General features: G+C 37.6%; 1 protein-coding gene across 1 annotated transcript in view; it reads right to left on the bottom strand.

Moving 5' to 3' along the window:
- PSMD1 (proteasome 26S subunit, non-ATPase 1) overlaps positions 1-15882 on the bottom strand; it is a 105196-nt gene that overhangs the window by 72544 nt on the left and 16770 nt on the right. Inside the window, exons 9-16 of the mRNA XM_082841761.1 lie at positions 14761-14889; positions 13311-13399; positions 12759-12837; positions 12091-12264; positions 9907-10018; positions 9117-9313; positions 8055-8150; positions 5964-6028 (exon numbers count right to left, since the gene is read on the bottom strand). Of these exons, the coding sequence (XP_082697887.1) occupies positions 5964-6028; positions 8055-8150; positions 9117-9313; positions 9907-10018; positions 12091-12264; positions 12759-12837; positions 13311-13399; positions 14761-14889 (941 nt within the window). The remainder of the gene's footprint in view (positions 1-5963; positions 6029-8054; positions 8151-9116; positions 9314-9906; positions 10019-12090; positions 12265-12758; positions 12838-13310; positions 13400-14760; positions 14890-15882) is intronic.

Below are 15882 nucleotides of genomic sequence, written 5' to 3'. Positions count from 1 at the left end.
ACTCAGCCATAAAAAGAAACAAAACTGAGTTATTTGTAGTGAGGTGGATGGACCTAGAGACTGTCATACAGAGTGAAGTAAGTCAGAAAGAGAAAAACAAATACCATATGCTAATACATATATATGGAATCTAAAAAAAAATGGCTCTGAAGAACCTAGGGGCAGGACAGGAATAAAGACGCAGACATAGAGAATGGACTTGAGGACACAGGAAGGGGGAAGGGTAAGCTGGGATGAAGTTAGAGAGTGGCATGGACATAAATACACTACCAAATGTAAAACAGATAGCTAGTGGGAAGCAGCCACATAGCACAGGGAGATCAGCTCAGTGCTTTGTGTCCACCTAGAGGGGTGGGATAGGGAGGGTGGGAGGGAGACACAAGAGGGAGGAGATATGGGGATATAGGTATATGTATAGCTGATTCACTTTGTTATACAGCAGCGACTAACACAACACTGTAAAGCAATTATACTCCAATAAAGATGTTAAAAAAAAAAGGGATGGGTTATCTTGAATAAGAGGCAAAATAATTTACGTTCCTTAAAAAAAAAAAAAAGTCATTCTTATCTATTTTGGTTCCAGTCTCTAATATGAAGTGTTTGGCGTATGTTAAGATTTACATTCTTGCCAAGTCAGAGATTAAGTTTTCAGATATCACTCCAACAGTATTCCAAACTGTGTCTTAGGTATCTGATGGCATATAAAATTGTTTCAGAAAATTTAAATACTAGAGATGGCAATCTCACTGGCAAAGCTCTATCCCTAGACAATCTAGATTAGAAGGAATATCTTCCCACATGCCCTATACTGACTTCAAATTTGTGTATGTGCTTAAACATATGCACACCCACAGAATTAACTATAAGACCTTTAAGCTGTTCAGCTTCAATTCCTGAAAAAAAATTCCTTGCTTACAGTTAGCTGAGAGCTAGTTAATGAGATCATTCTAGTATTTCCAGAAGGTTCTAGAAAAAGAAATACAACTCCAATATAAACTATTCCTGAAAAAGTACAACACAGCACAAAATTTTTAGCATTTTGATACATAACTGATATTTCTATTCTAAAACATTTTAAGGAAATCTATATTTAAAAGCAAATCTCGAAGTTAACCACTGCTATGGCAACAAAGGGACTCTCTTTAATAGTTCTACCTTCAAAGAAAAGGAATAGATTGTACCTATTTAGAAGAATAATTTTGAAAAAAATTTTTTTCACTCTACTCCGTATTTATTTATTTATTCCTTGCAGTACGCGGGCCTCTCACTGTTGTAGTCTCTCCCACTGCAGAGCACAGGCTCCGGAAGCACAGGCTCAGTGGCCATGGCTCACAGGCCTAGCCACTCCATGGCATGTGGGATCTTCCCAGACCGGGGATCGAACCCGTGTCCCCTGCATCGGCAGGCGGACTCTCAACCACTGCGCCACCAGGGAAGCCCCATTATTATTGTTAATTGAATGCGAGGGGAAAACAAAGATGCAGATAGAAGGAAGAATTAAAAAAACAAAACTAAAGGAAGTTACAGCATCCAGACACTGAGGCAGAAACAGAAAACAGCACACAGAGAATATGTATCAAATTGATACAAAATTGTGAATGGAGATATTGTAAAGATAATTTACACATTTGGTGGTAACTATCTGATTGCTAGGGTTCCTTCAAATGCTAAGGACCTATGATGATACAACATATTTCTATTCAAGAAACCATTTTTTGTGGTCTAAAAAGTATCTGCACCAAGAATCTCCCTCTGATCTTGTGAGATCCATCCATATCTGCAAGTAAATTAATGTATAAATTGAGAAATATTTAGTGTTATATTGTAAGCTTAAGTCATAGCAAAGATGATCACGGATATCAAAGATTATCTAATTTTTTTTTTTTTTTTGCGGTATGTGGGCCTCTCACTGTTTTAGCCTCTCCCGTTGTGGAGCACAGGCTCCGGATGCGCAGGCTCAGTGGCCATGGCTCACGGGCCCAGCCGCTCCGTGGCATGTGGGATCTTCCCGGACTGGGGCACAAACCCGTGTCCCCTGCATCGGCAGGCGGACTCTCAACCACTGCGCCACCAGGGAAGCCCTATCTAATTTTAAGAAAGGTCTATATCAGATCATCACCTTGTTCACCATTATAGCAACTTAATTTCAACAAGTATATAAAAACTAATACTTCTATTAGCCTCTTTCTTCATTTTCCTTTCCGATGTGAAGATGAAATAATTCAGATTCTGTTCAATTCCAACTGAGTTTTCAGTCAATGCCAAGCACAGTACTGTACAGAGTAGTGACAATAAATCTGCTGACTAGACTAATAACAATGGACCCACGAATCACCTATTTACTGGATTAAAATTACACTAGGTTCATTTCAACTTGGCAAGAATGTTTTTCAATTTAATTTTCTATTTTTATCATACAGATTATGAACATATAACCCACAAATACCAGTAGAAAGAAACAGTGAAAACACTACAACTCCCTGGACTATCCTAAGAATAAAGGAGATAATATACATGAAATTTTTTTTTTTTCTTTTTGCAGTACGTGGGCCTCTCACTGTTGTGGCCTCTCCCGTTGCAGAGCACAGGCTCTGGACGCGCAGGCTCAGCGGCCACGGCTCATGGGCCCAGCCGCTCCACGGCATGTGGGATCTTCCCGGACCGGGGCATGAACCCGTGTCCCCTGCATCAGCAGGCGGACTCTCAACCACTGCGCCACCAGGGAAGCCCTACACATGAAAATTTTTAGTTTCCTACAAAGACAATTTCACCTTAGTTGCTGAAGTACAAATATGTGTTTACTGATATGTTTTCAGTATTTGTGTCCAATAAGTACACTTTAAAAGAAGTTTTAAAAATTAAGAAGAAATAAATCCTTAAAACACAATTCAAGGGGGCCAAATGTCTGTGGTTATTTTAAAAGTATCATTTAAAAGGGAAGAAATGATAAAATGGAGCACACTAAGAAAGCAACCGATGACACATCAGAAAACATTTACTAATTCTTAGGATACAGTACAGAAACTTTCCAAATATTAAACTTAATAAGGAAATTTGAGAATAAAAATGTTCTATCACAGCCACTCAGAAAGAAGACGCTCTGAAGGAAAGGCATGGTAGAGAAAGCATTGGTCTATCCTGAGACTTGTTTTGAATTTCTGTTCTACCATTCAGCTCTATGACAACAGGAAGTTTTGTTAACAATTTTGTAATTCAATTTTCTTCTCTTCAAAAAAAAAATGGGAATACTGTTTTATTTCTAAGGTTTTTTTCACCTTTAAAAGTTATCACTCCAAGGCTTCCCTGGTGGTGCAGTGGTTGAGAGTCCGCCTGCCGATGCAGGGAACACGGGTTCGTGCCCCGGTCCGGGAGGATCCCACATGCCGCGGAGCGGCTGGGCCCGTGAGCCGTGGCCGCTGAGCCTGCGCGTCCAGAGTCTGTGCTCCGCAATGGGAGAGGCCACAACAGTGAGAGGCCCGCATACCGCAAAAAAAAAAAAAAAAAAAAATCACTCCAGGGAATTGACAACAATCTAAAATTAGAGAACTTGGCTTTAACTGCAACTCCTTAGACAAGTTGATTACATTTAATTTTCTTCATCCATGAAGTTTTAGACAAAGTTACCTATAAAGTCTTTTCCAGTTTCTACCTCTTATAAGAATCATATTATGAAGAAAAAAGAAAACAACAGCAACAGAACTCTGAATGGTCCCTTAGAAATAATGAGCACAAAAACAACTCATTAGCTGGATCTGAGTATCCTAGGTAGTAGAGATCTTAGCAAAGCCTAAAAGCAGCTCATGGAAGACATCTGCTGCTGAAACTGGGAACTGAGCACATGTGTAAGCTACAGTAAACACAAGGGCAGAAATGAATTTTGATAATTAGAGAGCAAAACACTGTCAGGTTAAAAATGGAAGAAAAACAGTTTTCACGAAAGCTCAACTTCCTGTGTGGCAGAATACACACACTAGGTGACTGATTTATATGATATAAAATATAAAGTGACTAATAGGAACAGTTAGTAGCCGACTGAATAGATAAAACACAGGAAGAGACCATGATGAGTAGGATTCTTTATACAGGCCAATAGTTACTAAGGGCACACCTAGAATAATATATTTTCCATATACAAATTATCTAGTTTTCCAATAAGAATTAAAAAAAAACCTCCCCGAATAGCAATAATAAAACCATTTGTTTTTGGTTTTCAATTGTGTCTAATCTCTAGAACAAAATTAAGGAAAGGTTAGCATCACAGGTTGGCTAAAATGATATGCCAAAGATGACAGGAAGGAAACAGAACTATTCAACTTCTATTCTGCTTCCATCTTTTGTCTCAGGAGAATGCTTTTTAGACCAGAAAAGATAGAAAGTAACGTTGTTAAGACTGATCAAAATGCAAAACAGGTGAAGAGACTGGGTGTCTTAAATGAGTTCAAGTCTCTAAGCTAAATGAATCACTTCCCTGAAACAGAACTTGTGAATATAATTGTAGAACCACTGTTGACAAATCTGAGCAAAAACAGAAAATGGCAAAGATACAAAAGGACTGTACGTGGCTAAATATTCCAGTGTTCAAAAAGAGATAGGACTCAAGAAATTTAAACTATGGAGCCTGCTGTAGATCTTTTGAAAAAATGTGCAATAGCTTAACACAAATAGGTTTTATCAGATCTCAGAAAAGGAATCAATGAACACGTGATACTTCTATGAATTTACTAAAAACAATAATAACCAATTAACCACATAATCTGTTTTAGAGGTACCAGACTAGTAGATCTGTATAAATACTATGACTTTAGGATTTAGTGAAAGTTCTCTAGTCTCTCTGTGAACAAGTTAGACAAATGAGGTTAGAGGTAATACAGTAAAGGAGATTAGTATTCTTTTGAACAACCTCATTCAACAAAACTGACTGGTGTAAGGAGAAACCTATTAACATGTTATATGGATGTGTGCTTTGCTGTTTTATTCAACATTTTTATCCACAATAGGAAAAATATACTTAGTGCCTGCAGTAAATGGTTAACTTCCTATCTTGCATCTTAGAGAAGGTCCTCTAACCAGTTCACAGTGGATGTTGAGTAAATATTTGTTGGAAAAAATATATATACAATCTATACCAAAGATGAAAAGTACATGAAACTCATCTTACATGCACCTTCAGAACTTATTTTACTGTGTAATTTCACCACAAGTAAACTCTAATAAGCAGTGCCCAAAAACGAGCTGAAAGAAATACTTTTTATTTTCCTATGTTGCATTTTAAGATAAAGTACCTAAGCGAAAAGAAACAGTGTATATGAAATTGGAGAGAAGAACTACTGTAAGAAGTACTACTGCATCTACCACAACTATTGCAACTGCCACTACTCATACACACTTGAATAGCACTTACTAGTGCCAGATACAGTTCGAAAGACTTTAGACATATTAATTCACTTAACTGTCAAAAAACAGTCTTAGGTACTATTACTATACCCTTAGGAATTTGAAGTTCAAAGACGCTAAGTAACAAGCCCAAAGTCACTCAGCTAGTAAGTGACAGGTCCAAGATTCATCCTGGCAGATTGGTTTCAGAGTGTGTCCTCTACATCACAACCATACTATAATGCCAAGGGCATCTCCAAATCTGCACATTTTCTACTCCTTTGCATTTAAACAAAACCTAATACCTTTCACTCTCATTAAAGAGCTTCAAGAACTCTACAAGTCTGTGTGAGAGATAGCATCCCTTTTGAATTACCAATATACATGGGAAGAGGACTACTGCTTCTCAAAGAGCATCTCAGACTCTCAAAACATACTGGCTTCTTTTTCAGAGGAACAGTACTAACTTTAATGTTATATGGTCCTCACTCTGAACCTAGACATACTTCCTCAGATATTTAGTTTCTGTTTAATTACTAACTACAAATAGAAATGGAATATAAATAGAATCAGAAGTTAGAAATTATTACCTGAAGAGAATGAACCCAAGTGATTCTACTGCTGCCCTCCTGACATCGTCGTTAACATCACTTACCTAGGAAAAAATTTAAAGGATAATTACATTATACTACATGCATCCTATTACTACATTCATCACATTACTAGAATAAACTGATATGAGAGGCCCACATCATTTAAATGTAAACTAGATCTCATTAGTATATTACCGTAGCCACCTCCCTAATCCATGGTTTCACTTTCAGCAGTTTCAGTTACCCACAGTCAACTGTGGTCTGAATATTAAATGGAAAATTCCAGAAATAAACAATTCATAAGTTTTAAATTGCATGTCATTCTGAGTATTCTAATGAAATCTCACACCATCCCACTCTGTCCCGCCTGGGATGTAAATCAATCCTTTGTTTGGTGTATCTCAGTTGTCTATGCTATCCACACACTAGTCACATAGTAGCCCTCTCAGTTATCAGATCGATGAGGTATTGCAGTGCTTATATTCAAATAATCTTTATTTTACCTAATAATGGCCCCAAAGCACAGGAGTAGTGATGCTGCAATTCAGGTATTCTCTTACTGTGCCTAATTTATAAGTTAAACTTTATTACAGGTATGTATGTATGTTATGTATATGAAAAAACATAGTATATGTACTATCCGTGGTTTCAGGCATCCCCTGGGCGTCTTGGAACATATACCCCGTGGGTAAGGGGCGACTACTGTATTCCTCTATTAGAATGTCTTACCCCAATTAAGAAAAATTCATCTGAGAATTTCTTCATTTCAAGGCTTAGAAGCCTTTATAGTTTGGTGAAGTTTAAGATGCAGGGCTACTTCTAAAGACTATTTCAGCTCTACCATAGCTTTTGTGGGCCACGCTGAAAATCTAACCATTCCTTCAATGTTGTTTTCAAAACTGTATGTCCTAAACTCAAGCAAAATACAACCATCTATAACATACCACATGCTGCACTGATAAATAATAAATTATTAATAAATACTGTGTCATGTGAATATCTCTAGGAAGAAAGAAATAATAATAGCTCTAAACCCTTTCTGCATGGGAAGATGACCTTGGGTCTACCATCTCCCAGCACCAAGATGGTAGAAACCTACTGGGTTAAGACATATGGAACGTCCACTGTGTTATCAGGCAACATTATTGATCACTGAAAAACTGTACCTGGATTGGGTGACGCTGAGTGGAAAAAGCCTGTTGGAAAACATGGGCATTGGCTTTCCTGTGCAATGTGTCTCCTGTCATAGAGCATGTCCCTTAGGGGTACCTGGAAGCTAACTTCACAGGCTGGAAAAAGAAGTCGTTCCTATTGTTCATTAGACTTCCCTACCCTGGGGTGGCTGCACACATTCACATGGTCTTTTTTTTTTAAACACAATAGAAGAGTTTAATAAGGTGTCCAGTTTACAAAATAAATCTAAAAAAATCAATAGCTTTTGTTTTACACCAATAATAACCTGGCAGAAAATGTAATGGGAGGAAAATTCCATACACAATCATAGCAATAAATATGGAATACCCAGGAACAATTCTCCTGAGGTGTGTTGAAGTCCTAGACGAATGCTTTACAATTTATTTGCAGACGGGAAGACATATCATGTTCCTCAAAGGAAGCAGCTGATACGCAGTTTGAGTTTTCTGTGTTGTAACTCTCATTACACTTGTATTAATTTGTTCTGGCATCTGTATTCCCTAAGCTCAATGTATTCCATTAAGCTCAATGATGCCAAAGACTCCGTGTCATTCCCTGCTGTGTTCTAGTGCATGTCCAAGTTCCTGGATCCATTCACATGGTCCTGTCCCTTATAAATGAGGGTGCCCCTTGGAATAGAGTTTCAGAAGTTGCTCCTAAATGACTTTAAGGACTTTCATTCAAATAGACACACTGTCATCCTTTCCTGTATCCTTCTGAAAAGCTAAGTGAACCTGGCGCTAGGTTATGGCTGACTGTGCTCCATGAATGAGAATCTGAACCTGGGGCCGCTGGTGATAGTTATGTGGTGTGGGTGTGCAGTCATCAGCACATTTAGTGTCCGTCTGCAAACTTTCTCTTCCATGTCTATCCAAGAAAGGTCAGAGTACTTACAGCAACGTGTAGCAGGCGGCGAATAGCTTTGTTGTTACCTGAACCACAATAAGCCATGGCCACGGTATACATTCCAGATCGTCGAAGAATTGGATCCTAAGAAATAATTCAATATCAATCATCAACTTATTTCAGATAGTAACTTCTACGGGCTTAGTTTCATCCATCAGGGGAGCTGGTTTTAGGTAAGAAATGAACTCAAGGAGCACCATTTTGTGGTTGGCAGTTCTCTACACAAATGGAGAATTAAAAGACTCTAATATGGTAGTAGTTAACTGCTTCTAATTCCCAATATTCTGTGCAACATGCCTATGCTGCCTCACACTTTTTATAAAGTATAAACTCAAGCCCAATACCAACACTCACTGCCCTATGATTCTCAACTTCCATTTGTCAAACAACAAAGCAGCTTGCTTCTAATTCTACATTCTAACTTGCTTTTACCTTACCACTTAATTCTTGGCCACTGAGCACTGAGTGGAAGAGATATGTAGTCTGATAGGTGAGCAAAATAATTAGTTTTATCAATAAACTATAGCAGTGGATGTTTTTATCAGATTACAGAGGACAGTACTGTTTACCACTGACTACCTACCATATACAATACCATTGTAAAAACAAAACAAAAGGCAAAGGAAAAAAATCTCACCCAAATAAATAAGTATAGAGATTGGCACTGTTTTCTGATGAAAAAACAATGAAGTAAACTTTATGTCTTATTAAATGATTATGAAATCATCCCCAAAACATTATTTCTAAAAGAAATCAACTTATATATTTCTAAAGAATTTTTCTAAATCTGCTTATTTGAAAATCACTGAAGTCTTGATTAAATTTAAAATTCTCAAATTAGCCCTGCTCACCTCTTTTAATCAGTGTTTTTCTTTCCTAAATTCTATAAGGCTTTATATATCTTTTGAGAAGTTTTATCAACAAATGTGCCTAAGAGTTCTGATAGGAACAAAGATAATTTCCAGTAAAGGTTAAGTGTTTCTGTAAATGCTGGATATAATAACCGGAGGGTGAGGAAATGCAGGGAAAAAAGGATGAATAATATGTGACCTTATCACGGCAGAGAGATTCAATGAGAGCATCAGCCTCTTCCATCCTCCCGTACATCACTAATGCTATGCCAACTGCAAGACCACGTAGAATCTTCTCATGTTGAGTTTCCTGTGCATAGCCAACCATGTCCTCAATAGCCTGGGCATTTTTAGAGCCCAACATAACCAACCCTAGGGCCAGGCCAGCTGCTTCCCCTAGTGAGTGAAAAGCAAAACATTAAAGAGTAAGAGTTATGTACGTAAAGTAAATAAAACATATCCTATTGGAAGTGCTAACTATTAGCATCAACTATCAAAACAACCATTAGCTTCTGAGAGCATTGTTTCAAGTCATCAGACATAAAGAATAGTTTATGTGGAAGTACATCCATATATTTACAGCTATTTTCCTTTTAAATCTTGATAGGATACACTACAAAATCCTACAGAGATTTCAAAGGAGACATTATGGCAATATTTTTTCTACATTATCACCTAGCAGTAGAGACAGCCTCAGGATACAAGCAGATCACTCTAATAAACTTCTATTTGCAAAAGTCAGTTATACAGACATACACACAAGACATACCATTTTAAAAAGCCTATATATCACAAAACATATTTTTATAAAATGAGTTTGATAAATGGGGCAAATAGAGAAATCTATTCCTATACTTCCTAAAAAGAATTCTCTACAAATAGAGAAATCCATTAGATTTTTAAGAGACCACAAAATATAGGTAGAAAACAAATATTACAGTTACATTAATTAATCCTAGAGTTTGTTATCTTTGGAAAGAATAACTTACCTGTCACAGCATCATCCTGATAAAGGTTTGTTTTTAGCAAATCATACACATCCTGGCGTGCAGTCCCCATGGCAGCCAAACCAAGGCCCAGACTGCCACCATGTCGAACAATCTAGAGAAAAAGGATGGGCTCCATTTATTTGGTACACTGCACTTAAAATCCAACTTTCATTCTAATTTCAAAATACGTTGTGATATTAGGCATGGAAAGCAGCTGGCCTAGGAAGTATGATCAAAGGATACAAAGGGCCAGTGGTAATCTCACCAATTTCAGTTTCAAAAGAATGCTGCTTGCTGATGCAAAATAATAGTGAGTTGAAAAGGAAATGAAAAAAATGAAAGTGGAGACAGTACAGCTCTCTTTTAATAAATTCACATGACAAGGGGAGGAGAAAGATGACAACAACTAAAAGGGAGAAGCAAGTGGTGAGGAAAGATTTTTTTAGGATAGGTGAGACCTGAAGATGCTTGTGGACTGAGGGAGGCAGCATAGAAGGAAACTGAAGATAAAGGAGAAAAAAGTTTCTTCATAACTTCATGGTTATGAAGAAAGTGGGAGAAAATGGTGTCAAGACCAAAAGTTAGTCTTTATTTGAAGAACACTTTTGTGGTGATCTGTTACTTTTGAATGTACGGTATCCTTTTATTGGTGACAGCACCCCACTCCTGCTTGGGGAATATTCCTCCCCACTGGTTCGAGTCTTGGTGGAACCATCACTTAAAGTAAGCTCCCATCTTCCCCTAGCGAAAGTGTGGGCCTGTGACCCAAGACAGGCCAATCAGATGCTCCTCTGGAATTTTAATCTTTCTTAGGTGGAATGACCTGAGGACCAAAAACATTTCAAGTTCATTCATCCTGACAGTAGTGCCCTGAAGAGATGATCCCATTACTTCTTATTATCTAGATTCCTAGAACTGCCCTGTGCTTAACCTTTGTGAGAACTGGTTCATCAGCTTTTCCTTTAATTAAATAAGCTACTTCCAATAAACTCCTTGTTTAAGCAGAGGGTTTTATTGCTGGTAACCAAAAAGTTTTATCTGACAAGAAAATTTTTACCTGAGACCAACAGAGGAAATGAGGTAGAGATATGTATAAACTATATGATTTGTGGATAGGGGGTTTATTAGCTGAGAAAGACCTTCCTACTGGCCTCAGTCTTTTCACTGAAGTAGGACAGAATTTTCTGGCTCACTTAGCTACTCTCCCGATAACCTTCTAAAAGAGACTAACATAAAAGTTAAAGTCTAAAATCCTATGTGTCAAGGTTCCTTAAAAAAAGAACAGGGCTGCTTAGTAAGTTTTTCCAAAAGAGTTACATTTAAAAAACCATCGAAGTTCAAACAAGCAAGAATTCTGATTCCCAAAAGAGTACATGCAATTTCTTTGAGCTTTAGTTTCCTGAAAAATAATAGAATTAGGCTAAATGATCACTAAAGTCACTTATATAACATAACAAGACTCTGAAGTGTGGGAATACAACACATATTTTATCAATATAAATATCTGGTACTTTATTTTGCTCCTCACACACAAGGTTTAAAGGACTGAGAAGCACAATTTTAGCTTATAGAGAAGGAGAGGAAACTACGTTCAAAAGAAAAGATTCTAGGGACTTCCCTGGTGGTACAGTGGTTAAGACTCCATGCTCCCAATGCAGGGGGCCTGGGTTCGATCCCTGGTCAGGGAACTAGATCCCACATGCATGCCGCAACTAAGGAGCCCATATGCTGCAACTAAGGAGCTGGCCAGCCATAACTAAGGAGTCCACGAGCCACAACTAAGGAGCCCGCCTGCCACAACTAAGACCCATGCAACCAAATAAAGAAAGAAAGAAAAGATTCAATGAGAACAGTACTGGTTTGGGAATCCTACAAAATTTCTATTCACTGAAATAATTTGGCAAATTTAATGTTTCCCTGGACTTTTTTTTTTTTTTTTTTTGCGGTACGCGGGCCTCTCACTGTTGTGGCCTCTCCCGCCGTGGAGCATAGGCTCCGGACGCACAGGCTCAGCGGCCATGGCTCACGAGCCTAGCCGCTCCGCGGCACGCGGGATCTTCCCGGACCGGGGCACGAACCCATGTCCCCTGCATCGGCAGGCGGACTCCCAACCACTGCGCCACTAGGGAAGCCCTCCCTGGACTCTTAAGTAATGGGAATTTATTTTGCCATTCTAATACTTACATCATTGCTGGCATTCTTAAGCTGGTTAAGCAGATAGTCAATTATATCACCCCCATGATTGGCATGAATGAGACCTAGTGCATAGAGACCTCCACCTTCCTGATAGGCTGATCCTGGAGAGGTGTCCTTGGGAAGATATGTTGCCATTAACTGTAATGCTTCCTTCTCATGACCCTGTAAATTTGAGCCACCACAAAGGTGTCAGTAAAAGAATGTTAGAGAAAAGAAGATGTAATATTTTCTATGATTATTGCTTTTTCTCCAGAGTGAAGGGGGAAGTGGGGCTCTCTCCTAAGCAACTTTATCACTCACACAAGAAGACAGCCTTTAAATGACCCAGTCACATCCTGGTTAGAAACAAATGCTGCAATTCCCACCCCCTCCTTGTTTTATAACAGTTCCCCAAATTCATCTTAGATAATGCAAATAACTTATTTCAATTCATTTTGAGAAATGTCTTAGCTAGTCTTCACAGGAAAAAGGCTTCCACTTTTTATAAAAAAAACAAACACACATTTCTTCTTTACTTTATCCTTCCCTGTATGAGGACTGACCCAATTTAACAAAATGTACCTGTCAATGAATTATAGTAAACTTTAGTTTTTTTCTTAACTCCAGGAAAATTGCTTCTGTTCTGATGCCTGCTCACAGTGATCGGTATATATTACCTTATGAATTACACCCAAACTGGCCGTGGCTGTAAATTTTGCCCAGTTAGTGGCTCTGGCTAACCATTCCAAGTTATCTCTGTAAGAAAAGGAAATTCAGCAACACTACTGAAATGAACTCCATAAAGCTTTTTATAACGCTAACGTCAAAGCATTAAAATGTTCACCTTGAGCTGTTACAAATCATTTTACTTTATGGATCTCAAGTTACTGATGATTCCATTTTACCTCCTAAGTTGTTCTTAATATTTTGAGGACTTTAAAAATGCATGACATGTAATTCCACTATGAACAAAAGCAAAACTGTATCAAATTTCTAAGCTTAACGTATTTCATTCAAAAACCTATATTCAAGGCAACTAATAGAGAAAATTAATTTTACCTCAAAACAAGTAGGCATATGCAATTTAAAAAATTTATAAAATAGAAAAGTAGAATTTAAAATTCAGGACTGTCAGGCAGGGAAAGTTCCCCACATCCATGTGACAATGTCAACAGAGTCTCTGTCAAAGACAATTTTAAACCAAAGTGGGAACCTACAAGCATATTTACCTAAGAAACTGGTCACTGGTAGTCCCACAGTGCATAAAAGAGTTTGCTATAACAGTTGCTGTGTGACACACAGAGTTCCTTACCGCATCCTACAAAAACAAATACAGATTTTTATCATTAGCAAAGTATTCCTACAAACGCAAGCTTGCATGTGAACACACAGTAAGAGGCCCTGTTTTGTGGTGAAAACATGAATAAACTGAACTGGTATTTAACATATGAACCTTGGATATTTCTTTTATAAACATTAAATAGCTAGCTTATAAAAAACAAGCAAGTCAAACAAAGTTTTATTTGTGGTCTTAACTTGAGGTCAGTAGTAGATTTTGGGTAGGAATTTATACAGCAGACTTTCTAATTTTTGGTTTCTGAACAGTTCGCCATTTCTCTTCAGTACCTTGCTCAAGGTCTCCAAAGTATTGGGGTAACCTGAGGAGCAATGCTGCACCTCTTCCGGCACTGTAACTCTGGCAAGCACCAAAGTTATTTTGTTCATTTTTATTTATTTATTTATTTTTGCGGTACGCGGGCCTCTCATTGTTGTGGCCTCTCCTGTTGCGGAGCATAGGCTCTGGACGCGCAGGCTCAGCAGCCATGGCTCACGGGCCTAGCCGCTCCGCGGCATGTGGGATCTTCCCATACCAGGGCATGAACCCGTGTCCCCTGCATCGGCAGGCGGACTCTCAACCACTGCGCCACCAGGGAAGCCCCTATTTTGTTTATTTTTAATGAGACTGCGTTATAAAGATAAACATCAGAAAACTGTCATAAATGCAAATTATATTATTCTTTTTGCCATCTGTAAAAATTATTTTGAAAGTCTGGAGAAGCATGATTACATATACCTCAATCAAACAACTGTTTAGTAATGGAATACTATATGACAATAAAAAATGAATAAATGACTTTGGGAAAGGATACTGGGTAAATAACACAGGCAAGGCAGGAAGATTTTTTTGTACTATGCATCTTTTTATATTAAAACATTTTTTGAACCAGATGAATAGATTATCTGTTCAAAAATTAATATTAATAATTGTTAGGATCAATATCTCAACAAAGGTTACAATATCAAGGTAAGAACCCCTATTCTCAAGGAGTTTGCAGTTCAGTGGGAAAAACAAACACACAAATAACCTGTATTAATGTTCTGATTGTGGTATTTGTCCAAATGCCACATGTATACATTCAAATAAAAGCTAACTTAAAAAAAAAAAAGCCACTAAACTTCCCAATGAGAGACTAGCACAAAAAGCAGGAGCTCAATCAATATTAATTCCTTTTCTTCTTCAACAAGATCAAGCATTTCTCCCATTGTTATTTTTTTTTAAATACTTATTTCCTTGATCAGGAATAAAATGCAACAAATTATTCAATAACAAATATAAGTACTTATTCAACAAAGAAATAAATATAAGAAAAAGGCCTCCATTACAGATGAATTTCCTACCTTTGTGTTCTTTAGAATCATGAGATCTGTGTTATTGTTTCGTATTAAAAACTGCAGATGTAACTCAATAGCCATTTCACCACTTAGAATTTTAATCATTTTCAAAGTCTGATCCTTGGGCTCTGGACTCTGCCGAACAAACAAGAATGAAAATTATTGTATTACTGAAATCCAGTAAGCTAACTTTATTTTAACAGCACTAAACCAGTGAAATTCAGTCATACGCACAACAAAACCCATATTTTAACAGTAGGATCTAGCAAACTCATGTATCATTTATTTGAGAGAAAGTAATTTATTTCTTTATTAGATGCCATTGAGATATGATACCAGCTTGATGGAAGAATGCAATTCATTCCAAACTCACTTCCAGTATAAAATATTTTAATATTAAAAAAAACTGTAAAAGAGTAACTAATTACTGGTGATATGCAAGGAGAACTACTTTATACACAACCAACTTATAGTTTAGGTGAGAAACTCCCTCCTCCAAATTGAGAAAAAGCACCTTTAACCAACACATATATATGATCTCATGAACTACCAAGCCATCAACACAACTCTCCAACCATGTGAAGAAGAGTTGAAATTTATATACCTGATAACCAGAAACCAAAAATCCTGATGGAGGAAACATTTACATCCAACAGACCACTGCTCTAATCCTTGCCCCACTCTCCACACACCATGAATACTAAAAATAAAGACAACTAAACTACCCCCTCCCCCTCTATGATAAGTTGCCATTTATTTGTTAGAAGCCATACTTTTTTCTCACCCTGTGACAGGTAATTCAGAGTTATTCTGGACAGAGTTCATTCTTTGATAAGGATCTAAGGATTTTATTTCTTCTAAGTCAAGTGCCTTCTGGGATTGATCTTTTTTCTTTTTTGGCTGTGCTGTGTGGCTTGTGGGATCTTAGTTCCCTGACCAAGGATTGAACCCAGGCCCTGTCAGCAGTGAAAGCGCCGAGTCCTAACCACTGGACCACCGGACCACCAGGGAATTCCCTGGGATGAATATTTAAAATTTTACTTTTTATAGAAAATCCATTTTTATAAAATAACTTTGGTATCAAACTTAATAATAAACCTCCATAAAAGCAGGTATGAAGCACTTTTA

Source organism: Leucopleurus acutus, assembly GCF_964270905.1.
Source record: "Leucopleurus acutus genome assembly, chromosome: 6".
Taxonomy (NCBI): domain Eukaryota; kingdom Metazoa; phylum Chordata; class Mammalia; order Artiodactyla; family Delphinidae; genus Leucopleurus; species Leucopleurus acutus.
This window is presented reverse-complemented; position numbering and strand designations above follow the sequence as displayed.